Below are 27920 nucleotides of genomic sequence, written 5' to 3'. Positions count from 1 at the left end.
ATTGAATGTTATTTAATTGATTGGAGTACTTTAATGCAAAAATATCTCACTGCGTAGTCTGCATTTAATGTATTATGCAGTCGGTGAAAATAATCTTAACGTTAGTACAGCGCACACCCTAACAGTCCCACACATTAAAAGGCTCATTTAAGTCGTACGTTGTCACAGTTCCCACAAAACATTGTTTTAATTAACTTGTTTATTTTGCATACATTACTGTTATTGCACAATTAATAACTTTATTTGACCTTGTAATTTAATTAAATGATGCAGTGTAAGTTTGCATGTTGATTACACCCGTGCATTCGAATCAAGTCAGATTCTACTTAACTTAAAATGCCTTTACGAGATGTAGACTACAAGCACAGGTTGTGATCTCAAATCGCACGCAGGTTTGCATAATCACAGATGCAATGCTATCTCTTAAAATTAATAAACAAACAACTTCAAACATTTGAGAAGATAATGAGTTTATTGTATGAAGCGAAACCTCCAAAAACCAAAATAAATAAAATCATTTGCCCTCTCTGAAAAAGCCAAAAGGATGTCATTGGTTTCTATTTAAAAGAGCGACCACAAACAGGTGCAATTCTGTCTCGCTTGCCATATTGAATGCTCCTGCTGCTGGGTTGGGCTGTATGGCACATGTTATAAGATGGTAAAGGAGGAATGAAGGGGTTTTATCTGCACCAGGCTGCAATGATTAGCCGAGAGTGCAGACTACACCATGCCATCTATAGACAATGAACCAGAACAGAGGCACATACATAAGGTGCCACAAAAATCTCAACAGTCCTGATTTTAAAGCCAAGCCATTCTTCCTCTGAATACAAAGTCATTTTTACATAAATACAATCATACAACTGCAATATCCACTCCAGAGAACCAGCTGTTTTTTTCTTCTTGCCAGAAAACAGTGCAAAGGTACAGATAAAGTGTCATTTTTGCCACTTACTTTACAATCCAGCCCACTTATCCAGACACTGCAATATGTATGTGCCAAAATTCTCCCTTTCTCTGAACGCCGCCCATAATTATCAATAAAGGAAAACGAAAGAAAACACAAACATACAAATTAAAGCCATATAGCCGTAGAGAATCGTTGTACCAACAACCTACTTTTTAAAAGTTGGAGGAACGAAAAAAAAAAAAAGAAGCGAGTTGTGAGACATGACTACTGTATCTGTAACAGGATTGGAGCTGTGCTTTGGTTGAAAATACATTAGGTCTATTCAAATCAACATTTGTGCTGTGATACTCAAGCACGAGAATCTGAATCGTCCCGTGGTTTATCATCATCATTTGGTGTTGAACTGGGCAACGATGGTGACAAAGGCTTGAAAATGAACAATATGAACCAAAAAAACTTGAAAATTCATGCAGGAGAGAGTGTGAGCCTAGGACGGAGAGTGTGTTTTGCAAACCTGATCTCATTGGATAAACTGAACCACTATTCTTGATGGGATAAAACGGTTTGGCGTAGTGTATTTGGTTGCCGGTGAATGGGGTGTTTGCGTTTTCTTTATGGACCGAAGGACAGGTTTAGACGTGGTCTTTGAAGGCGTCCAGGTTGAAGGCAGTGTCGAGGAAGCGCTTCAGCTCCAGAAGATGAGTGTTCTTGTTTCCAGTGGCCGGGGCGGCAGCAGGATCACGACCAGCATACCTGCGCACAGAAGGACGGAGTGAGGTTTGGTAAAAACGCAGAGCACCCGAGAGTCACGACTCTACAGGAGAAAACAAGAGCTTACCAGACAGGCTTGGCGCGTTCGATGGTGGTGCGCATGCGGGGCTTGACGTAGTCGTAGTATCCCTGGTTCTTGTGCTCCTCCTGACACCAGACCAGGTCGGCGTTGGGATATTTCTCGGTCTCAGCCCTCACCAGGTCAAACGGGAAAGGAGAGAGCTGGGGTGGATCGAGAGAAAGAGGGAGAATCGGATCGTCGCACACGAACGAAAGCAAGCAAGCCGATGTTCTACTGAAGACGGCGGTACCTGCTCAATGCGGGTGATGGCCACAGAGTCCTCCATGTTGCGTGTTTTGCGCTCACGCGTGAGCTCGTAATAGATTTTTCCTGTACAGAAGATGATGCGCTTGACCCCTGAAGGGTTTTGAGTCACCGGTCCATCATCTGGGATCACACGCTGGAAATGAGTGTCTGGAGAGATGCACACAGATAGCATCGTTTATTTTGTGTTCATTGTGTACCGTGTTTATTTGACAAAATATAACTTCCAGTTATCAGTTTTTTCAGATTACTGTTGGCTACATTATGTCCTTCCTTTATTTATCCACTTCTTATGCAAGACAGAATTAAAAAAAAAAACAAAGGTTCCTTCTATTAAATCATGGCAGACAGAGTTTATGGTTAAGCTACACCTAGAAGGAACCAGGTAAACTCTAATAGACAAGATTTTGTTATTTCAAAACATTTATAAATCTAATTGTACAGGTCATTTTTTTTTAAATCTTAAACTATAATATATATTAAATATAATACATTTTAGAATATATAAATGTATTCCATTTGAATGTATTTATTTTCGAATTATTTACATCCGAGTCTTACGCAGTTTTAAAAGTTTAAAAGTATACTGTTCATGCCACATTTCTGTTGGGCATTAGAAACCTTGCTCTCAAAGACATCGACATCAGACAAAAAAAAAAAAAAAAAAAAAAAAAAAAAACTATGGTGGTCAACCACTACTAAAAGCCTTTTTTATTGAAAATCTATCAGCTTTCCCATTTAGCTCATGTAATCACACTTTTATCATAGAGCCGATATGCAGAGCTTTTGCATTTCTTATTTCAACTTTGTTTTACATTCTCCCACAGCCTGCAGCTTTAATACCCTCATGTACTGTTAACATGGTGTATGAAGTCTTAGAATTTTATTTTATTTTTTAAGGAGCCATATTGATGCCACAGTGCAATATACTATTTTAAAGAGATAGAGTTGTTTAATAAATTCACTTTAAACCATCAGGAAACAAACTGTTTCTGACCTGGTAGCATCTGGTCAAAGTTAGACTTGGCCTCCGGGTGACGCAGCAGAGATTTGGGGGTGAAGACAATAAGCTAAAAAGCAAGCAAATTAATAAATGAATTAATTGGTCAAAAATTGCTATTTAAGCACCAATTATGCATTGGATAGCTGAACTTACAGGCTTTCTGAAGGGAAGCAGGATCTGCCTCCTTATTACATGGAAATAGTTGGCGGGATTTGAACAGTTCACAACGATCCAGTTGCAGTCATAAAGCTGACGCACCGCAAAGTCATCAGTGATTTTCTGCAGCCAAAATAAAAGTTACATCGATATATTCGGACTATGAAATCTTCATTGATATTAAGATTGTATTAACATTTATAAAGACATTAGACAATCTTACAGGGTTGAAGTCAGGGTCATCATTACACATCTGCAGAAAGCGCTCTGGACGAGCAGAAGAGTGCTCAGGTCCCTGGGAAGAAACGAAATGAAACCAAATCAAGTCATTTACAGCCAGCTCACAGAGATGAGTGTGTAGAGAGAAAAGTGCCTTACCATGCCCTCCACGCCATGTGGAAGCAGTAAGACGATGCCGTTCTGGCGAACCCATTTAGCTTGTCCCGGGCAAATGAACTGGTCTATTATACACTGAGCCGTGTTATGGAAGTCTCCAAACTGGGCCTCCCACAGAACCAGAGCATTGGGACTGGCCATAGCAAAGCCCAACTCAAAACCTGAGGAAAACCACGCAGAGTGAAAGAAAGCATGAGTTTCCATTAGAGTCTTCTACCTTTCAGAGATCACTTTAACAAGTACTGTGAGCGTCTGAATACCTAGTACTCCGTACTCCGACAGAGAGCTATTGCAGACGGTGTATGGGGCTTGGTTAGGGGACATGTGGTTCATGGGAATGCAGATCCTCTTGTCTACGTTCTGATCGTGGAGAACATGGTGACGGTGACTGCAGTTGGAACAAACAACAGGTCAGTAACCTCTTACACTGGGCTAAGATCCCAAATAATGCTGCGTTTCAAATAGCGGCTCTAGCAAAAAAGGTCTATTCATTATACATTACCACCTAACTAGATTTATAGATTCGTAACTGCCTGATGGGTATTTTTCACATGCTCTTCAATGTTATTGTTTATACCTGAAGGTTCCTCTTTCCACATCTTGGCCGCTGAGACGCACATGGATGCCCTCCTTGAGCAGAGAGCCAAAGGCCATATACTCTCCCAGAGCCCAGTCCACGGTCCGGTTCTTGATCATTTCTCCACGGCCCTTAAGAACACGACTCAGGCCTACAAGTGAAGGGAAGATGAGTACTATAGTAACGTAATGCATGAAATGTGTGCATATTTATGTACTATATTTTAGGTCTAGTGTACCTCCATGAATTGTGAAATCCTCCACAGGTACCGATGACGCCACTTGTCCGATGTGGGACAGCTCCTCTTCTGACAGGCCAGTAGACGGGCAGCTCATACTCTTGGGCTGGCCATCCAGAGTGAAAAAACCTGCACACCAAACACAATGACTGTGCAGCCGGAAACACATGAAGCAGCAGCAACATGCTGTACATTTTTTAATTAGTCTTGATATAGAAGGATGTTTGACTTCATAAGATTAATTCTGGCACATATTGCAACTCATTCTGAACCACCCACTTCCAGATGGTCACCGGAAGATGCAACTGGAGCAAAATATTTAAAGACAGACATCACAGTTTAAAGAGAAGCATTTCCCCAGTGTAATACATCGCTAAGTTAAATAAAAGTAAGAGTTAATAATAGTTCAATAAACGTTAATACACGTTTAATGCCTACATCTTAAAATCTAATCAATAACTTTTTTTTTTTTTTTTTTCTTCAATAATCCATTTAATTCAGATGTGCATCCCAATATTAATGAAAAATCTAAATAAACAACATCACATGACCAAAATGTTTTCCAAAATATCAGCATGACTGTGACATTGATTTCATATAACATTAAAAAAACTAAAAAGATTGACTCCCCCAACTGGTGATATTTAAAAAGTATCTTTGCATTTTTTCCCCCCGACATTTCTTTTTTGTATGTGCAAAAAAATATTTAAAACATCAATCTTATAATATTAATTGTGCTTTTGCAATATTGCAGTGTACTGTAAGTGCATTTATCTCAGCTTACACGGTCTGTGTAACATGTAAACTGGAAAAAATTACATCCATTTTCTGTTTTGTTATATACAGCTACTGATTTTCACTGAATTGTTTTTTTTAATTGGTGCATCTCTAGTTACTAGTTCCATTTAATTGCAACAATGCCATTTATTAAATATTCAATGAATAATCCAGTGGATGTACCTTTTGAGTCTGAGATTATTTCTTCAGCAAATTGTCATAATTCAAGGATGCAATTTAAAAATATCTCTATTCACACACACACCTGGCCAGGGGGAGTCCAGCCAGTGCTTGATGTGGAGGATCTTCTCATCCTTTGAGCGAGCATGAGCTTCTTCACAGATTTTGTCATACTTCGAAATCTCTTCCTGTGGACAGAGTCAAGAACCAGATGAAAAACCTTTAGAAAGATGAGAATACGAGACAGCTCTGGACTGGATTGTCTGACCTCATACTCCTGTCGTGAGACAGCCCCTTCGGCGATGAGCTTCTCAGCATATTTCTGCAGAACTCCTTTCTGCTTCTTGATCTGTTTGTACATCAGTGGCTGGGTAAACATCGGCTCATCCATCTCGTTGTGGCCATTACGGCGGTAACAAACCTAAAGGAAAGATGTCACATGCCTGACTGAAGTCATGAACTAAAACAATAAGAATAAAGTGTTTGTAAAAGACACTCACCAGGTCCACCACCACATCTTTGTGGAAGGTGGCCCTCCACTCTGCAGCCACGTTGCACACGTACATCACAGCTTCAGGATCGTCCGCGTTGACGTGGAATATGGGGGCATTGACCACACGGGCAACATCGGTAGGATACGGAGAAGAGCGTGCCATACGAGGATCTGTGGTGAAACCGATCTGAGAAAGAGAGGCAGAGGGGTATTAAGAGGACATCTGAATAGGTGTTACCATGTATTGTTACATATGGGGTCTGTTTCTGCACACGTACCTGGTTGTTGACCACCACGTGCACAGTGCCATGTGTGGTGTAGGAGGGCAGATCGCTCAGATGGAAGGTTTCATAGACGATGCCCTGACCGGCAAATGCAGCATCTCCATGGAGCAGAATGGACATCACCTGAAACAGAAACACACACATGAACATTTAAAAGCTGCTGAGTATATGAAGGGTATATCATTAAAAACAGGATCTGATACCATTGTTGCAGTAGTGATATTATGCAATGAGATTACGTAGCACCTGAAATTGCTGGGGACTATTTTCAGGCCTGCTAAGGCCACGGTACGGCAGCAAACTTCCTTGATTATTATGCTGGAATGAAAGTATAGTTCCTAGCCATATCGGCCTAGAAACTCACAACTTTTAATTTGCTGTTTGTCTTAGTACACGCAGGTAGGGCCAAGTTTTAAAATGGGAAAAATATTGCAACATTTTTGAAAATCAGATTCAATGATCTATGCTTAGCTACAGCTAAAAAGTCCTATCGCAAGACCCAGAGATCGCTTGAGTGGATTTAAAAGCAGTAAAACTCAACTTATTACTCCAAGGGAGTTGTAAAATGAGCTTATTGGCAAAATTATTATTATCATCATTTAAAATGAAATGTTCTTTGAACTTTACATTCACTTAAATCCTGAAAAAAAGTATGTTTTCAACAACAACACAAAAATAACTATAAATAAATGTTTCTTGAGCAGCAAATCAGAATATCAATGATTTCTAAAGGGTCATGTGACTGAAGAAATGATAATGCCACCAAAGAAATATATTACATTTTAAAATCTATTAAAATACAAAACATCATATTACGTTTTTTTATTGCAACAATATTACAAAATTTACTGTATTCTTGATCAAATAAATGCAGCTTATTTATTACTATAACAAAACAACAAAACGTTTGAAAGGTAATCTGCATAATAATGTCAGCACAGCTCTAGATTGATGTCTCACCCGATTGCCATCGGTGTCTCCGCAGTAGAACTGCTCTGCTTTAGTCTTGCCCTGCACCACTGGGTTCACCGCTTCCAGATGAGAAGGGTTGGCCACCAACGACAAAGTAATATTCCTGTCAGTCACGCGATTTATCCTCCTGTGGTACATGCCCAAGTGGTACTTGACATCTCCTGAACCCTGTACAGGTACAGACATATTTCATCAATTTTAGCGGTTCTTATGTTAGTTCACAAGAATCAGTGCACATAGACACAAAATGTTGCTGACCTCATCAGCAGCTTCCAGTTTAGAGTCAAACTGACAGAAAATTTGCTCCAGCTCCTTACGGATCACATTGGCAAGCACGTTCAGACGCCCTCTACCGAGACAGAAAGAGAGCGTTTGTCACCGATCCCGAGAATCACCATAACAGCTCATACATCACACTGTAATATCAGGTTCCTCTTCTACTACCTGTGAGGCATTCCCATGATGACCGTGTCTACTCCCTTCTCGCTGGATTTATCAATGATGGTTTTGAGCGCAGGGATCAGACTTTCACAGCCCTCCAGCCCAAAGCGCTTCTCAGATGACCATTTCCTCTGCAGGAACTCCTCAAACCTGCAGAAATCAGCACACATATCACAGAGCCGCAGGAAAAACCACAGAACCTGGATTTTAAGAACAAAATATCCATTTACACACAGCCGGCGTTGGGAAATGCATTAGTCAGTCAAATCAAGTCAAATGTTTGCTGTGGAATAGATTTTAATTTGGACAAAGGGTGGCGATTGGACTTGTGTGCGTACCTGGTAGAGCGGACCATGCGAGCCAGCAGCGTTCTCTTCTCCTCCAGGCTGAACTGCATGACTCCAGGCCTCTCAAACTTCTGTCTGATCCACTGACACTGGTCCAGGTCATTGATGAACATGAACTCAACCCCTATATGCTGGCAATACGCCATCTGAGAAACACAACATTTCAGCAACCAAACTGAAAGAAGATGCTGCATGAAGTAACAAAATCACAACCGAAACCATTTAAACATGCTGTCAAAAATTTGTGAACTAACAAGTGTGGGAAAAAAAAATGCTTAGAAAGGTTCTGAGGAAAAAAAGCTGGGTTATGTTTTATCATGTAATGCAATAACATTCAAACAATCACTCAGTTACTGTATAAGCATCACAGAGGTGTACAAGTGTGTTGATTTTGTGCAGCAGCAGCAAAAAAAAAAAGTTTAGTGGCAACTGCATTAAGCTATGTAGCTAGACTTTGGATCAATACTACCTAACATTATTAACACTTATGACTTGCCTGAGGTAAATGAAAAGCTACGTGACATTATATTTTCAAGCTGTTTTAATAATGTCTTGCTGCGGTTGAAACACGAAATTGAGTGATTACGTGAGGTATGAGATGTTCATTCATGTACATTATGCATTAAAACTTGAATTGAGGCAGGTTGAGAGCCACTGCATTACGGTAGTCTTCCTGTGAAAGGCTGAAATAATCCCTGGGTCTTCACTCACCTCCAAGCGGCGGATGATCTCCCTGAGGGGCAGAGCGCTCTCGTTGCCCCCGATAAAGGTGGTGGTGGGCAAGCGAAACACTTTATCCAGATCAGACTCTTCCAGCCCATAGAAACCTGACAGCCAAACACACAACACATCCAACCCAACCCAGAGAAGAAGGGCAGGTGGAGAGGGAAGGGGACAGGGTCAACAGAAAAGAGAAGAGAAGAAACATAAAAGAAGGCCAGAATGGATGCCAGAGGATGGAGGAAAATTTAAATTAACAATCCAGAGAGGGAAGGGGGGGATATAAATGATAAAAACAAGAAAAGAAAAAAAAAGACAGACAGGGAGAGAGAAAGAGAGAAAAAAAAAAAAACAAGCATGTGTGAGTTAGTGGGTGATGAATGGAATAAATGTGAGGATGCCATGCATAATCAGAAATATGGTGGACATAACAAAAATCACCAGCAAATAGCATGATAAATGTTAAATAATGGTAACAGCAAAACGGACGATATATAAAAAGAACATGAACAATTAAGTGGTTAGTAAATGGATGGAAAAGGAGAATGAATGAGAGAGAAAATGAAGACGAAAGAAAGGTGGTTTGAAAATTAATAAGAGAGTTGGGGTGTGCAGCATTTGGGGGTTCAAATAAAAAGAAAAAAAAAAAAAGTGGGTTAACAGCATGATCATGTAATTTTGGTGTTAACGCTAGTATAATTCTTTTGTCAAATGCATCCTGAATTTAATGCGTCAAAAAGCAGCTTTGGATTGTGAGATGCAGTTAATGTACTGAACAGCGAAGAGCTCAGTAGTATAATGAGACTATTATATTTAATTAATATAATTATTAATTCTGCAGCTCAAGCCAAAAACTGAATGATGATGTACCGTTTCATATACAGTTAAACTGTATATGATAAAGTGCAGTATAAGTACACATCAACGTTAGTATTAAGGATTCAATGATTATGTATTCTAGGCCACCGATTTTTTTTTTTAAAAAGGGGAAAATACAACAACAATATAAATTTCTTTATTTGATATAAAATAAACATTTTTTTTTAAATTAAATAAAATCACAGAATCCAGTCATCAAAATGTAACATTAGTAATCTGACTGGCAAAATTAAAAATGGCAGAAAAACTGAACTTATGGGGTAAAAATAAAAATGTAGGAAATCTATTTCATTTTTTCCTAACGCCCCAATAACGCTTACACAGAAATTATTTAAAAAAAAACATACCTACTAAATATTAAAAAAAAAAAAATTCTATTCTAATAAATACAATAAAAAAAAAAACTGAAGAATGATCTCACAAAAACGGTCATGTCCAAGTCACATTTCAAATAATAAAAAATGCTAATGAAGAATTTTATTATGATTTTATTTTTTTATGAAATGTGTCCATAAAGGATGACATTTATTTACTGTTTTAGGCTGAAACATGAGCTGGGCATTTCTTTGTGAGATTCACCTCTGGACCGCACTTCATTGAACACAAGGCTCAGACGGTTTCTTTATGATCCACAGCAGCACAACTAATTCAAATTTCACGACATGCGGGTTAAAAGCCTGGCACAACTGTAGTCTTTGAGAATTAAAGGGCCTACAGTTTCTCTGAAATGCTTAGCATATTTGGGCAATGCAAATGAATTTCACAATTAGATGAAAAATTAGTATTTATTTACCCCTGTTCATTCTGCACCTATAACAACACGCCATGCATTAGGCTTTATAGATACTGACAGGTCAGCACACACAGAAACAGACCTGTCGGTGTCGATCATTTCAGTTGTTCAGCAAAGAGTGCAAAAAGAGCACCTCAAGGCATATATAAAAAGGTATGTTAAAGGAAGACATTAACCTACAGTAGATCAGAGTGTGTTAATGAGAGCACCATTGAGCGGGACAGAGAGAGAGAGAGAAAGGAGAGGCTGAGCCTAGAGAGAGTGTGTACTTGTGTTTAAGTGTGTATATGCACATGTGGGAGTAAAGAAGTGGATGTAGGAGGGGTGTATTACTCGAGCATCCAAACTAAATACACAAACTTATTGACCGCCACATAAAGCTTCCCTTCACCTCTGAAGCTAGAGGACAGCAAAGCCACAAAAACGCATCAAAATAACCTCCCCCCAAAAAAGCCAGACCTTGAACAGAAGCATTCTTCACGACAAACAATGTCCACATCTCATCACAATCACTTTTTTTTTTATCCTACTTATTTTAAACAGCATCTTTTATGACTATGGTCTTTTGAAACTCATTCATATTTTAATTTAATTGTAGCTTTTAACTTGCAAGCTGGCAATTCATTAATTGTTTTTTAGCAATATATTCCAGTTTATGTTTATAACAATGAACAATTTGTTTACAATATACTTATACCTGCTACAGATGGGTCATGACGGTCAAATAGTCAGCTAAAACCAAATGCATTATTGAAACCTACTAGTAAATTGATATTATTATTATTATTATTATTAACCAAAACTATTAAACATCCAAAGATCCATCTACAATGCATTATTCTGGCTTTAATGTACTGAAAAATTCAGTTAATCTGACCATTATTCAAAAAAAGTTATACAGAAGATAGTGCCTTATCAGAATTACATAATAATTCACTAATCATATCTGTATAAGTCATAGCCCAAATCAAACAGAAAAAAGCTGGGCACAAATGCAAGTGTGAGAAAGGGACACACAATCTGTTTAAAGCACTGTTTACATACTGTTGAGTTTAACCAGGATGTATTCCCATGAGAACAAACAAACGAACAGTCTAATATATGCTTTTAGACCAGGGGTAGGCAACCTGCGGCTCTGGAGGCGCATGCGGCTCTTCAGCCTCCTTGTTAGTGGCTCCTGATGGCAGTGGCAGTTTTTTTTTATAGTTTGTCACTGAAAATATATGTCACATCAATGTCAGCAGCCGTCTTTTAGAAGTTTATAAACTGTAATTTTTTGCGGCTCCGGGGGGGGAGTGGCTCACACAAAGTGGCTCTTTTGATAAAAAAGGTTGCCGACCCCTGTTTTAGACCTTCAACCCATTTGTCTGGTAGGGTGACATATTACTGTACTACTTTGTTATACAAAAAAAGCAGATATTAATGTTTGCAGTGCATAACTTGGCATACACCGTTAAAAGTTGTCTGTGTAAAGTCTGTATAGTCTTTATAATGAGGTTCTGGACATATGACTGTATTCATGTAGACCGAGCCATTCACCAGCACCAGCACACAAACACACGTCACAGGCAAGGAAAACCAGAAACTCATGTCTTTTTGCCCATCTGTAATACTGCTGCTAACACAATGCTACACAAAACAGGCATTAAATATACATCACTCTTACTATTTGGTATTTGGACAGTTCTTTAGAGCATATGAATTACCCTTTTCCCAATTACAGGTTTGAGAAATTTCAGCAAAGTGAAATTCAGACTCTGTAAAGCAAGGTAAAAAAAAATAAAAATAAAGATGTACATTTGTGTTCCTTCTGAGCATTGCAATTAATGAACTTTAAGCTGTCTTACATTTGGAATATATGAACAAATACCACAGAAAATACAGAACATTACATTATTTTATCACTACATTACAAAGTGTTATCGTGGCAAATCCTATTATCTACAGCCTAAACGCTCTTTAAAAAACAAAAGCAAAACAAATGTGGCTCAAGCGTTTATCTATTGAAATTCTACAATTCAAAGTAATACAAAAGGAGAAATTTTATTTTGTGAGGATGCATTAAATGACCAAAAGTGACGGTAAATACAGTATAATGTTAGAAATGATTTTCATATCAAATGTTGTTTTCACTTCCTATTAATCAAACACAAACAAACAAAAAAAGGTCCTGAAATATAATGTGTGTCCAGAGCTGTCCAAGCTAACATAATATAATGTACTATTAATTACAATCACTTAATGCTGTTACATTTAAAACGATAAGCTATTTTGTTTGCCAGAATGTATCAAATAGGGATGCACCGAAATTTAGAAAGCTGAAAATTTTCAGCCAAAAATGCCATTTTTGGTTTTCGGGCAAAAGAGAAAATATGAGCCGAAAATAGGCTATATAATATATATGGTGCGGCCCACCCTCGTCATTGCACGGTTTGACGCTCCACTCAGTTTTCTGCTCAATGAATGTGCTTTAGCGCGTATAGTAGTCTACCACTCATACTTAAAAGTCCGCTCAAATAACGCACCGACAGGAAATGTCTATGTAGTATTCTTGTTCCTGTTTGCAATAGAGCTACTGTGCTGAAACATGCTGTAGTACAGCTGACGCTACTCTCTGCTCACGTGCTCTGAGAATAATAGCTTTGTGGGATTATACATTATGTGGACAATAAAAAAAGGTTATGTCTGATTCTGTTGCATGGAAATAAATAAAATGTAATGCTATTTAATATTAAGGTAACACTTTACAGTAAGGTTCTGCTAGTTAATGTGTTAACTAACATGAACGAACAAAACATTTATTACAGTATTTATTAATTTGTCTTAATGTTAGTTAATAATACAGTTGTTCACTGTTAGTTCATGAGAGCATTCAGAGTGCATTACCTGCTAACAAGCACAACTGTTGATTTTAATAATGCATGAATAAATGTTGCAGTTAACATTAACCAATATTAACAAAACTAATTAATAAGCTATTGTTCATTCTTAGTTCATGTTAACTATAGTAGTTAACTAATGTTAACTAATGAACCCTGTTGTAAAGTGTTACCATAATTCTGACTAATAAAGCCTAATTCTGTCCAGTTTTTACGGTAAAAGTGTGCTTATTTTAAAGGCTTGTGTTATTTTTTTTTTTTAGAGAATATTGAACAATTTGTTATTAAATGCAGAGACGGTCTCTGTAATCAATTCAACGATAATCACTTGAAGTTAAATATCCCCAATGTAATACTAAACATTTCATAAATATTTATAACTATAAGTATACAAAAGCAGCATCATTTTTTTAATTAATAAATTAGGAAAATAATATTTTTTGGCCATTTTTGAGACCCCCTTCTTGAATCAGGCATGCCTTACTAAGCAGAAGAGAATTATTTTAAAACATTAGAAAATAATACAGATCCCAGGCATTAAATATACATGTTTGAATGTTATAATAAACATATTAATGGAGCTGTTGTAATTATAATAATAATAATAATTATTATTGCCTTTTATTATTTTATTTCATGCAGCATCGATTGAATACATGCAACTCATGCCTGTTTTAGAAAACAAATGATTAGTTTATTTACTAATCATTCACCTTTTCACAAATTCAGCAACAGCCACAATTCCTCTTTCCATCAGAGACACGAGTCTCTCGCTGTCGGTGCTTGTAATGATTGTAGAGTTTTTCTCTGCCACTTAAATGCTTTTGCACTGCCGACATGTTTGCTGCATTAGCGCACGCCTATATTTGATCATCACGTTTATTATTAATTTAGTTTGTTGAACATTCAGTGCATCCCTAAAAAAATACAATGCATAACATCAAGTGGCCACAAAGCTAGCACTGCGAAAAGAAATACAGAAAAAGCTGCTAAAACTACTTGGAGCTACTAATACATAGCTATATAGCAAGAGGTACAGAACTGCTTTGACATTGAAGCCTACCTCCGATGGTTAGAGCACTTAGACGTGTCTTGACATGTGTAAGGTCTGGAGAAGCAGTAGCGAGGAAGAAAAATCCACTGGGAGTTAGTGATTCCCAAAACCTCACAAAGACAATCCCAATGATAGGGACTAAAAATGGTTAGACTACAGAACAGCTGCACTAATGAAATCTAAAGAGTAACACATTGAGGTGAACCACACATCCTAATATAGATTCCAGACAAAAAAAAAAAAAAAAAAACTCAACTTTTCTTTACTGAATCACACCAGGCATCAAACCAAGCCATTTCTTAACGCTGCAGCAATAGTCAAAGCCCATGATAAATCAGAGCCGTCATGACTGGAGAAGATGAAGCTTAAATCCCACACAGTGCCAGGCAAAGCCAAGACTAGCTACAGCAAGAATAAACACTGTACTTTTGAAGAAAATGCTTATTTACCATAAAGATGGAGTTTATTTTTACAGTGTGGTTTGTGCAAATGGTGGGAAACCTTGGAAGAGGTCTAAAAACTATATACTAAGTGGGTATGAAGGAGATGAGTAAAGAAAATACGCTTTTGGGAATTTGCACCCTTTAAATACAAGTCGGAGCATCTTTTTCATGAATGTTCCTGTAAACACAGTGACAATGTACAGAGCGCAAATGATTTTATGAGCTGTCCTTTTACATAAGTTCAGCAATAAAAGCTCACACTCGCTCATACCTACATCAACATACACACTGTTGCACACAAAGGCACGGCTGAGTCAAAAGATATCCTGAACGTACTAGTTTAACTGGATTACCTTAAAATTTTTTAAAATGCAATCTATTCGATGGTAAAACAGTGTCCAGGTTATACACAATGCACAGGTGTTTATGCATCAGTCTCTGAAGGAAGTGAAAGAGCTGAGAGGCATTAGGGCATCAGGGTTAGTAAACTACTCAACAGAGCTAACAGCGAGAAGAGAGATAAAGAAACACTTTCACCATTTTACATTTGATCAGTTTCAAGTATGAGTTTAATCTTTCACCAAGCAGCTGTAAAATGGTTCCTATATTAATATATTAGGGACATACATTTTCATTAAAATGTTATCTTACTAGGCAAATTCATTCAGTGCATTAACCCTTTCACTAAATGACTGTCAATAGCGGGATGTTGCTATGCAACAGAAATAAATTATATAGCAAACAGGTGTGACTGAATTTATGTATTCATCGGATGCCACGATTTCCTGTGCTTTAAAGTCATATTAAATATCATTAAAGAAACGTGGGATTGTATAGAAGTACAGTCTGTTCTATGTGTTTTCAGGTGCTAGGTGACATGTAAGTTTCTGAAAGCTCAACACCCAGGTCAGTGTTGCCATGGTCAACTAAAACCATTTAAAAATAAATGTAAATTAAATTAATTCAAATGAAAGCCACTTTGTGTATTTCTGTGACTTCAGCGTCCCCTACAGTAACACGCCGTGGTAAACACATCACTGGCACAATAATAGAAGACCGTCATCAAGTAATCTTCTATTTTCTCAGAATTTTAAAACCCCCTGAAAACTCTAGAGTCAAAAATAGTACTGTACCTCAAAGCATCTCTTAAACTAGTTAGTGCCTGCGATCGTAGTTTACCCGCACCTGATGAACATCAGCTCTGTTTAATTGACACTATTTAAGTGCTTGGTATACATCCCGTTGGTCAGTATGTAAATTAGATGCCGTGTCTGTGCTCTTTAAATCACCTGCAGAAATTACACACCCATTCTGTGCTGTTCTGGAATTGCACTCTAGAGTATTAGTAAATCTGGCCCATAGAAATGATGCTTTGACTAACTGAAAGCTCAACACTGACTCTGTACAGAACGGCACAACATATTATAACTAGAATGAGATGTTGATGTAATCAATAAACGTGAAAGTCAATTTTCATGAAATACACCAATGCAACAATCTTTTTATGTTCATAACTACCTCTAAAGTAAATGATACGGCAGAAAGTAGTCTGCATTTATACAGCAACATAATACAGCTGCCAGTCTTATATTATGTGCTTAATACATTATTTTTTTAACAAGTGTGATCTATAACTGAAGTGACAGCTACAAATTCAGTCGTATTCTTTTCTTAGCAAACCTGCACTGATAGCTAGTTGTTTGTCAGGTGATATTAATTTGAAAAGGTAATGTCATTACGGTAACCTGAGAATAGTGTTGTGACTAGTTCACTTTGTTTAAAGTGAGCGTTGATCTATTTACATTGGGCTGAATGTTTACCATCTTTAATAATAAACAAAATGTTAGGGGATAATTTAAACTACTAACTGAAAGTAATCAATAAATTGATTTAATTAGCTGCAGGCTTAAAACTGACCATACTTTTTGTCCATCAGTCTCATTTGCATTCCCCTCAAAGTATATATTCCCTCTACGGTCATAACAGTCAATAATTTAAAAGATTTTAACTAGAATGCATGGGAATGAAGAGGTTTATACTTCTAATTACAGTCTGTCATCAGAGCACTGATGGATCCTGTAAGAGTCACAATATTGTCTGGCATTGGTCCACAATGGATACGAATACAAATGTAAAATGACATTGTGTCTGGAAACCAGCAACCATATCAAGCCTAACTTCTCCAGCAGAACAGTGTGCAGAAAATAGTAAAAGTAATAAAAAAAAGTTTGTGTGCTTGCAAAGGCAAGGTCAAATCATATAAGCAAGCCGATCTCTAAGGTTGGTCTAGAAAAGCACGTCTTTCCAGCCTCCTTAAGCGTGGTACTCTACAGGAAGGGGCGGAGCTGCTGTATTAAAGTGATATATAGCCTTCTTTTTTAGAAGCCAAATACAGTGCTGCTGGCCTTGATCACAGCAAACCCAGAATTACAACAGTCATGTATATATATTTAAATATTTAAAACTGCTTTCCAGAAAAGCTGATGAGTTTCTTCCATAAAGAGTTTAACACATTACCCATCATTCTGAAAAAAATACCAAGGTGGAGCTAAGATTGAAATCACCAACCGTCGTGGAAAGCAGTTTCTAGAGTCCTAACCAAAATTTGGCGGTCATTCACAGTTCCTCACCGAGTTTATCCGATGACGTAATAATGTCAGTGGGAACGCACGAATCCAGATCAGCATCCATAATCCCAAGAGGGTCCAGCTGAGCCACATGGTGACCACGTATCTACAGGAGACAAGAGGTCCCCCCACAAACATGGGAGCCGAACGCAAAACCACCCACAAGGAAAAGATATAGAAAGGGGCGGGGGAGGAGAAGCGGGCACAGAGGAGGAAGTGCAGAACAGCAAGAGAACAAGAAGGTTGAGATGATATAGGAAGTGTGATTGAAGATTAAATGAGGTGTCGGGTGCAGAGGGGGGTCGGGGGAAAAAGAGTTGAAAAACAGGGGAAAGGAGAAAATGAGAGAAAGAGGGACAGATAAAGGGAAGGGGAAAGCGACAATCACACAAAACAGGCTCATTAATGGTGGTCTGTTGAGCTGTGGGGGACAGAAAACATTTCTCACCAACATGCTGGAACCCAGTAGCTACTGGGGACTCGTCAAAATTTACACAACTGATGCCAAGTGGGTCGAGGCTTGCATTGTGATGCCCCATTACCTGGAAACAAGGCAACAGCAGTCACAAGACATTAGGAGTTCACCAAGCAGATCCCATGACTGTGAACTGAGCCCAATCCTTCACAGCGTCACAAACGTGAGATGTGAAACCATACAACCAAAATTAGACAAAATGGACAATTTGGCATTTTCAATCAAACGGGACTATCTGCTAGAGGTCGAACAATATTTAATTTCGCCGATTAACTGCCACATTTATAGAACCTTTTTTTGCTTTATGAAACATCTGGTTATTGGGAAAATCCTGTTCCAGAAGATTATTATTAGCCACTGGGGAGTGGAAAACCATGGATGGAAACTGTTCACCTGTCATAATTCAGCACTTAAAAAACAATTATGGTTTGTGCATGTTACATTTACTAACACTTTACTGTTAATTTCATTAGCGTTTAGCTCTAATTGACATTTTAACTAAAAAGTTAAAAGGCTTTAGATAAAAACCAATCGACTACATTAATACATTATCAGCTATATTTTTTCACCTTAGTTATCAGCAAACCCTAATACTGTTCAACCTCTGCTATCTGCTTAGTGAATATTCTCCTGTAACCTCAAGAAGCATCTCTTTTCTTTACTTTTTTTTTTTTTTTAAACCAAAATGAACATAGATATCTTACCTTGTTAAAGGTTCACGCTGCAAACTCATTAAAGGCAGCTCTGAGATTTCAATTTATTTTTAAAGAATTTTTAAAGAAAGAACTGCACAGGGTTTTTAAAGTCTGTGTGTGTACCTGATAGGCCCTGATGAGGGACTGGACTGCCAGATGGTCTTCCACCAGTTTCTCCACATTCGGCTGGGCCCCCACCAGAGACTGGGCCTGAGCGAGTCCAGCCAGACTCACTCCCATTGGAGGAGGACTCTGGTAGGCTGTACCTGGGGGGGCACCAGCATTAGCATTCCTGAAGAAAATGTCCCAAGACTGGAGAACAGAAAAAGAGCCAAGAATTACTCCTTATGTAGACGATTAAGTTGCAACCATACTGAACTAGAAAAGACATTCCTTTAATATCATCTAAAAGACAAAAATTCAAAAGTTCTAAACCCATTTACATGGTACAAAAGTTTGGACTGTTTCACAGTGACAAAAACGGTGTGAACAAAATAAGACACCCGTGGAATACATGAATGGATTTCTTTTGTTTTTTGAACATGACCCAACTATAAAACATGTCCGATAAATAACTACTACTGCTGGTGCTGGTAAGGTAACATTACTAGTACTATCAGGAAGAAGGGATGAGGAACTCACTCAGCAGCATGTGTCCTACATACATTGATGGATGAATAATTTGGCTTACAAGTATATCACCCTCACAATTAGAATAGAGATCATTAACTCATTTGGTTTCTAAATGCTTTACCAACACAATATGAAGACGTCTAAGATGTTCAGAGGTTATGGTCCAGCAATTTATCCCAAGTGAGCTGGAGCTTTACAATTTAGTCACATCCATATAAACACTTCTTCTTTTAAAGCATGTGTACATGTACACATCAAATTGACCATGTAATTTCAGTAATAATGGTGTCGGAGATTTTTTAAATGTATATGAAATGGATATCAGTGACCTTATTAATGCCTTTTTAACAAATTTAATATGACGACACAGTTTATCCTTGATCTTTTCATTGTGAACAATTCTATGAGACTTTGCATTATATTTGCAGTGACACAGCTAATGACTAACAGGTACTAAACAAACTCCAAGACTGTCACGTGAAAAACTTTGCATTTCAGCTCCAAAGTTAGAAGGCAAAAGCCCTATACAGGTATGGGTTTGGCGAATTAATTTCTATGACCCCTTCTCGTTTTAGATTTTTAAAAGGTCCCATGGCATGAAAATGTCACTTTTTCACTAGCCTGCTTATGGTCCCCCAGGGGCTAGAAATGTCGATAGGTGTTAACCGAGCCCTGGGTATCCTGCTTCACCTTTGAGAAAATAAAAGCTCAGATGACCAATCTGGAACCTTCCCGACTGAACTGTACACTCACAAGAATGAACGATTTGACAGGATTGTTACTATGAGGTGAATCAGATCTTATCGTGTCCATCTAGTCATAATGAAGATGTATACATTTCAGTTTCATTAGGCAACAGATTTTACAACGTTATTATTCCAGCCAACGTTACAGCTAGTTAATAGTCCAGCTATTCACAACAATACACATACAATTCATTTTAATAAACAACATAGTCGTGAGATGCAATAAAACTTTAGATGCGCCCATAACAGCAAAAGATGATACTTTATTGAACCTTTTCTGATAAGAAGTGTTCAAACTCAAGCATTTTTGATGATTGTTTCTGTTCAGTCCGCTCATTTTATTGCGTTTAACCAAAGCTGTCTTTGTTTTTTTGTCAGGCAGTAACATTGGATATGCGATCATATTTCTAATTTGAGGCTGTATTGCGCCGATTCTGGCACCCAACAACACAAGATGGTATTGTAAGCTCCTTATGTAGCCGAAACTGTGAGAGAGTCACCTCTCATCTTCCCTATGTTTTTCATCCAGCTAGAGCTGTGACATCACTGTGACATTGTTACATTTGATTGGCCTGAGAGTGAGTCTCTGAGAAAAAAAAAATTAAATCAGAAGATAGGCTCATGAGTCATAATTAGACAGGCCATACTGACCCGTTTTTGACAGAGCTCCTGAAAAAGGAGTTGTAAAAACATACCGAAATGGTTTAGATTACTTGTACCACAAATATATATTCTTAAGGACATCAACACCTAAAATAAAACTCCAAAAAAGGCGTACAAAATGGGAACTTTTAAATAAACCAGTTTGATTACCATTCGTTAGAAATCATAAATCTGAACAATTCTACTTTTTTTTTTTTTTTTTTACTTAATTCAATAGGTTTTTATTTCCCATATGCAGATATTTGTTGTTTCAAACAGTCACTTCATTTCATGAATTTGTTTAGATAATAAGACTTCATATCTTTGTTTTGAATCTCACATAAAAATCTTGATTTTAAGACTGTTTAGATATTTATATTGAAAAAAAACAACAACACTCAAATAGATAATTATTTTTTATCAATGCATAAAACATTTAATGCCATAATTTTATGAATTTAAGACTTATTTTGTCTTATTTAACTTTTTAAAGCCTTAAATGAAGACTTTAAGACTCACAGAAACGTGTTCTATACTGAGCTATTCTAAAATAATGTGACAATGCAATATTGTAACTGAATCTATGAATATGTAATTTCCTAAAAGGGAAAATATCCCTATACAGAACATGAGCAAAATATTAACCCAAGATATCCTGGACCTTGTACTCACTTTGTGAACTGTGAAGGTGGCCATTATAACTGATAAAACCTCATTAGAAGTACAGCGTGTGAAAACAACTGAACACTCATAAAAACGCTGTGTGTCACTGTGTCCTGGAACTGACGCACTCTCATGACTGCTCTAAAAATACTACAGGGATCCCAGTAATGTAACCTTACACATACAAGTTACAAGCCAACACTGCAGACAGACAGAAACTGGAATATACTTGCACTGGAATAGTTTTGAGCATTGTTATGATAAAATGCCCAAAACGGTTCCTTTTAGGGACTGGGTTAGAAATATATACATGAAAATTGGAATCACTCCGGAGTACATGACCTTTGGCACCACAGAGAGAGAGAGAGAAAGAGAGAGAGAGATCTTGATTGCTTCTTCCCATAATCCACCTGCACATCCTCTGCCTCTTACCTTGTGCACACTCTTGGGATTCTCCAACCATGCATAGTACATCTCCTCGACATAGTTAGAGCTTGTTCCGTTCAGAAACGGCTCTGCCGCCACCGGTGCTGTGTAGCACCTGAATGGCTGAAACGTCCTAGGGGTGGCCACTGGCCTCTGCTGTGATAGATTTTTAGCAGTCTGTGAGGCCGTGATCGGCCGGAGCCGTGCCGCACAAGTCCTTAAGCGGTGCATCGCAGTCTTTTAAAAAAGCGCCACCCACACTCAAGAGTTCCTGGATGTCCTCAGTGCCGCAACAGAAGAGAGAAGTGTCACCTCCTACTTCTTCAGCTCAAACGGAAAAGGCGTCTCAGTTTCTTGGGGAAGAATGGATACTTCCAGAAGCCCTGTGACCTTTGAATCCTATCTGTGGTTTGTATTCTGAAAAAAGAAAGGAATACACAAGTCAGTATGGAAAAAGAAATACGAACAGTTATAATAAGATATATCATCTTCATTAGGCCCGTCACGATAACAACTTTTTGTTGTGCGACATATTGCCCCATAAATAACTGCAATAAGACCATTTAATATAACAGCATAATAATGCAAGAAGGTGTACTCAATTTACAACAAACATTTAATTCTTCATTTCCATTATTATCCAGATTAAACTTTTTTGTAAAAGGATTTTTAAAAAACATTGAAACTAGCACCTCATTACTACACCACACTATGTATAAGAAGCTGCAATAAAAAAAAAAAACAGTGGAATGCAAACATTTATTTATTTGTTTGTTTTTTTTAAGCATAATGGGCAATTGCATCACCAAAAATGATTGAGTCCATGTACATATATTGTGCAATAAGTCTATATAGTGATTATTGCGAGAGGCCTAGTCATCATCATGAAAGATCTCCATGAAGCTCAGAACTTAATCTCATTTCATATCTGTTTATGTAGTTTTGTGCTTTACGTGGCATAATGGCTGCTTTCAGAGAACAGACAAAGGTCAAAGAGCTAGTCAGGCTCCCAATAGAAACCATGAGCTCCAAAGGATTTGTATTTTTAAGAAACAGAACCAAACATCTCGTACAAAACTTGTTTTTTTAACTATACAAAGTGACTGTGAAATGAAAATATGTTGAATGGCTTTTGGCTGGAGTCACACAGAAATTATAAATATAGAAGAGGGTTGGTCAAATGATGAAAGAAACTTTAAGAAAACTTTTTTTCACCCAAGTGATAGGAGCCGCTTTGCCAAAAACCAAGAACACAACTCAGAAAACAGTGACATAATGAGGTCATGATGACTTTTGATTGTCCTACTTTTGCCACATGAGGTTCAGTATTTCATCTTTACTAACACGCAGAAAGACATTAGGGTGAAAGGTCAGTTAATTTCCATCACCCAAAAACACAGTACAGACTACATGCAATTAAAAATTAAGCTAAAAACATCCTTTATTGATTGATATGCAATTAATCACAGTTTACAACATCTAGGAGTGTAGTAAACACGTGTGATCAATATTACATAATATTTATGGCACGTTACACTACATACCGGCGACTTATTTTATGTCTAAATTAATATTTCTGGCATCATACAATTAATATTTTACCATACACGCAAGCAAGTTTCTGGTGAATTTTTACTCGCGGTGTTTCGGCTTTTTCTTAATTCCTAAGGAACGAATCAAACCCGCTGCTACTGTAATATTCTGAGCAATTAGCTACTATATTAAAACGAATAACTGTTAGCGGTGTCCTTTCCGTTAAAATGAAACTGGTATGACCATGTGGTTGAAATAAACATGGACCCCTTCTCTCCCTCCACACGCCTATGTTTTGACCTTGCGTCCAGATTCCGCTCCTCTTGACGAGCCGACGAACACCGCCCGCCCACTGCACTGATTCAGCGCGCTCATTGGCTGGAGATTCCTAACCCCGCCCACCGGACATGCCTAGCGGAAGACTAATGGAGACGCGGAGTGTCAATCATTATGCCCTTTCGCTAAACATGGGTCTTATGAAAATATTAGCAGCCCATGCTAACCGTCAAATCAGAGGCCGATACTGGAATCCAGTCAAGCAACTCTACACTCGTATTACTACGGTTATGATGTGGGACTGTTAAACGCATCTGTTTAATCACTAAAGACACAACACCTACGTGTTTCTGATGTGAACCGCAACACCTTGAGCTAGCAACAATAACGAGCTAATTTAAGGTCGCTTCAGGAACGTAGATTCGTAACTGGATAGTTTAGTATCCTTTAGCCAACAGACTGACGCATACATACCTAGTTATGTCGTCGGATATCAGGTAACTTTGTGTCACGCCAAACAAGAAAAAGCTGCCATGCTAATTTGAAGAAGTGAAAAGAACAACGCGCCCCTTCGTTAGGTACGTTATTTCTTCGTTGTATTCAAGCGCCCATTTAACGACGGGCGTGAGTGTGTACGCACACGACGAGAGAAAACACTTACTTGTGCAAACAGCCTTTGTGAAGCGGTCGCGCACCGGAGTTTGTAACGGCTCCGCCGAGCCTCGCGCTGCTCGAGACACTGACAGAGAACACTAGAACCGTTCCGTCACGACGAACGTCAGCCGCGCAGACGTCACTTCTAGATTTCGCGCGGTATTTTTACTCGCAGTGAAGTCCGGCTCGTTCCAGCGAACGGTTTTTTTCGAGCCCCCTTTTTCAAAGAACCAATTAAAATCGATTCAGCAGTTCTTCGCGACGCACTTACGCGTCACGTGACATCCGGTAATACCAAATATGATCTGCATTCACGTTAAACAATATTAAAAACTGTTACTATTAGCTGTTGTAATAACCCTTAGTTGTCTTTTTCATAAACCAGCAAAATGAGCAGTGTTATTGTTTACTACAATTATTAAAATTAATTATTAAAGTTTATTTAAATAACTGAAATGGCTTAAAATCTAAACATTAGATGAAAAACTTAAACGTAAATTAAAAATCTGAAACTAGCAAAAATAAGTTCAAGTTGAAGGACTAAAATTAGAACATTAAAAAAATAAATAATGTGTATATATATATATATATATATATATATATATATATATATATATATATATATATATATATATATATATATAGCCAAAAGCACATAACAAATCTGAAGCAATCTTGAAATTAAAATGAAAACTTAACGCTAACATATCAATATGTTCTATAACAATTACTAAAACTGAAGAATTTTCTCACAAGCCCTTTCCAACTAAACGGTACCATCAGCATTTACTACCACTTTTATGACCTATAAAAATTACTTTCAGTTAGTCATGACAGTAATTCATCTAAACAATACGTGTAAAAATATATATCGCTAGTCTCAAGATAAAATCATTGCTTGGTACGTATGTTCTTGCTTTTTTCTATGGTTATACATGAAGAAAGTACTAGGATCAGTTCAGCAATGCCGTGCAAATGATTTAAAATACACTTACAGCAGAATTAAAAACATACCAGTGATTTTTATTTTCATATGCAAAAACTGAAATCACCATCACACTGAAGGTAGCTCAAAATAAACCCTCCTCGATCCGTAAAACATCAGTCACCCAGAATCCGCAACTGCTGCCAGCTGCTAGATCTTTCATTACACACAAACGCAGTGCAAGGGAGGAATCATTCATTCATTCGGTCAATCATACACATTAACATAATACACAGATGTAAAATAACACTCGTTATGAGACGTGTATTGTATGGCACTTGGCTGATTTTGCTATGATGGAAAGGTCCTAGTATGAGGATGCCGTCCAATGTGCTCTACAACAGACACGTTACAGCGGTTTGTTTGAGGGTGCGTGACTTTATACACATACTCTACCTCTCGTGGTATTAAGAGGCCTATGAAACATGCAGACAAAATGGTCTTTTTGTTCTTATTTAACAGTTTCAGCAAGGAAGAGACTTTGTGTTTATGGCATAGTATGTGATTTCATGCATAAAGTCATGTAGCCCTTGAAAATGATAGGAGAAAAGCTTTTATTTTGCTTTCATTGTTATTGTTGTCCGTAGTTTGAAAAAGAAGAAGAAGAAAAGAATCATGTTAACACCACAATAAAACCAGCAGTCAAGCATAAAGTGTCACAAATCAGTCATTTTCAGTTCTCATGTTTACCTGATTTTTTTTTTTTTTACCTCGGTGGGGGCAGAATTTCACTCGGCAAATAATGTAAAAAATAGATTTTCTATCAAAGTCGTGTATAAATAAAAATACGTAAATAAGTAAAATAAAACTATGCATAAATGCTAAAATCATAGATTTAAATCACTGTGTTGGGTAACAACATGTTCAAATGATAAAAACAAAACCATGCACTGCTGTATTAGAAAACCTTAAGTGTGAATATAATGCGCCACAGTGCAAAAGAGAACGATTTGCAGTTACCACGGGCCATTTAGATATCACTAATGACTGGATAACCTTGTAAAATGTTAAGGATGCTCCATAAACTAAATTATCGCATTTGTCTTTTATATATTATAACACTTTTTTGGGTGAAAAAAGGATGAATGTGGAGTTCACAATATATTTGCGCCAAAAAGGGAAAACAGCCAGCCTATGATCAAAGGGTCTCTGTACATTCCTATAAACAGTGGATATTACTGAAGTGCAATCAGTCGCAGTGGTCCTATATAGCACATTAGAATCGTAACAATTAAGGAGATCGGTGTGTTGCCACAGAGACATCTTTTCTTGTCCGGTGACAGGTGGGACGCGTTTCATCGGCTGAAGAGTTCACTCGCTCCCGTCATGCACTCCGCGACGTATTGCGAGCGGAGGCTTCTTTCGCAACAGTGACCGTCTCTGGGGTTTGATCGACAGTGGACAGCTGTTTGCAGACGGAGGGGGAGAGTAAGTGGGGGAGAGGCTGAGACCGGCTGATTCCTCCTCGACTCCTCCCACTGCACATTTCACACTTGGCCCGTCCATCCCAGACAGAAATACAACTGTCAGTCGGACGTGCGTGTTGTGTGTTATACTGGGGGCGCAGGCGCTGGTCTTTGAGGCATTAGATGTTGGTTTGGAGCAGGTGGTCTGTGGAGGGCGGACAGAGCAGAGATGTATAGAAACTGGGTTTATGAGCACTTTCAAAATGTTGCCGCCTGTGTAGAATGCTACATATCAGCAGGTTTTATGATTAGGATGCTGCTTTAAAAAGACACCTGTCTGAGTTTTGGGACACAGTCCACTACTGTTTATAAGTATGGGGGAGATTTACACTTCTGCAAGGCTGCATATATTTGATCAAAAAGACAATAATATTTTGAAATACTGATACAATTCTAATACAATACACTTCTGTTTACATATTAGCAACTTATGAGGTTTTACGATTAGGATGCTGCTTAAAAGTAGCGCTGTCAAACTATTAATCGTGATTAACTGCATGCAAAATTAACGTTTTTGTTTGTGTAATATACGAGTGTGTTGTGCACATATTTATTATGTATATATAAAATATAAATTATGTATATATAAATACACACACATACAGTAACTATATACATGCATGGATGTGTATTTATATACACACATAATAAATAATAATTATATATATATATATATATATATACACACACATAATAAATAATTATATTTATATATATATATATATATATATATATATATATATATATATATATATATATATATATATATATATATATATATTTATTTATTATGTATTCTTTCAAAAAAAAAACAAAAGACTGAGCCCAATCTTCTGAACAGTATTGTGTATTATTACCGTGCAAACGGAGGTGGAGGTGGTCTCGTGGAGTAAGATGGCACAGAGGCTGATTTATTAGTCTGAACCACCTGTACAGAGACAGAAACATATGGATGAAAGGTAACTTGAGCACAAAAACTAAATAAAACTAAACTAAATAAGCTTAAAATTAGTTAACATCAGTCAGATTTAAAGGGACAGTTTATGCATGAATAAAAAGTGTCATTATTTACTCGACCTCAAGCTGATGTTACCCATGGACTTCCTTAGCATGGAAGAAAAATATTATAAAAGTCAATGAGAACCATCAATAGTTTCAATACAAACATTCTTCAAAATAATCTTCTTTTGTGTTCAGTAACTAGATTAATAACTAGACTGGAATAACTAGAGGTTGAGTAAATAATGATACAATTTTTAGTGACATAACTAATATGAAACAAAGTACTCATTTATGCACCGTCAGACATTACCCATAAATAATACTCAAATAAGCTAATTTTGCTCTTGACTGCCCATTCAAACGATTCATTACAGCATATTCTTACGTATGAAATAAAGGCGTATTTGCAAAAAAAAAAAGATTTTAACCCAATTACACAAAAAGAAAATGGAATCTCAA

The 27920-nt window shown here is 37.5% G+C and overlaps 2 protein-coding genes across 9 annotated transcripts in view; both read right to left on the bottom strand.

Moving 5' to 3' along the window:
* Positions 1-453: 453 nt before the first annotated feature.
* Positions 454-24234, bottom strand: ogdha (oxoglutarate dehydrogenase a). 7 transcript variants are annotated; one of them, XM_043247160.1, is made up of 26 exons: positions 24016-24234; positions 23829-23890; positions 21552-21962; positions 18559-18747; positions 17269-17371; positions 14205-14249; positions 11969-12019; positions 8582-8697; positions 7862-8016; positions 7527-7673; positions 7341-7431; positions 7071-7250; positions 6105-6233; positions 5834-6013; positions 5602-5754; positions 5419-5521; positions 4377-4505; positions 4139-4289; positions 3822-3949; positions 3544-3722; positions 3389-3460; positions 3163-3288; positions 3004-3076; positions 1993-2156; positions 1749-1903; positions 454-1663 (listed from the first exon to the last, which is right to left on the bottom strand). In XM_043247160.1, exons 3-26 carry the CDS (start codon positions 21774-21776, stop codon positions 1543-1545), a joined length of 3165 nt encoding a protein of 1054 aa, XP_043103095.1. In that variant the 5' UTR covers positions 21777-21962; positions 23829-23890; positions 24016-24234; the 3' UTR covers positions 454-1542. The 7 variants fall into 7 exon arrangements, with proteins under 7 accessions (XP_043103095.1, XP_043103094.1, XP_043103096.1 ...); XM_043247159.1 differs by lacking the exon at positions 23829-23890; XM_043247161.1 differs by lacking the exons at positions 11969-12019; positions 23829-23890.
* A 776-nt stretch (positions 24235-25010) lies between these two features.
* The window catches only part of adam9 (ADAM metallopeptidase domain 9), a 28756-nt gene continuing 25846 nt past the window's right edge, over positions 25011-27920 (bottom strand). For both annotated transcript variants that reach the window (XM_043247569.1, XM_043247568.1), the window contains 2 exons: positions 27317-27387; positions 25011-26604 (listed from right to left, as the gene is read on the bottom strand). In XM_043247569.1, coding sequence (XP_043103504.1) covers positions 26544-26604; positions 27317-27387 — 132 coding nt within the window. In that variant the 3' untranslated portion in view covers positions 25011-26543. The remainder of the gene's footprint in view (positions 26605-27316; positions 27388-27920) is intronic.

Source organism: Puntigrus tetrazona, chromosome 8, assembly GCF_018831695.1.
Source record: "Puntigrus tetrazona isolate hp1 chromosome 8, ASM1883169v1, whole genome shotgun sequence".
In the NCBI taxonomy this organism is placed as follows: Eukaryota; Metazoa; Chordata; class Actinopteri; order Cypriniformes; family Cyprinidae; genus Puntigrus; species Puntigrus tetrazona.
This window is presented reverse-complemented; position numbering and strand designations above follow the sequence as displayed.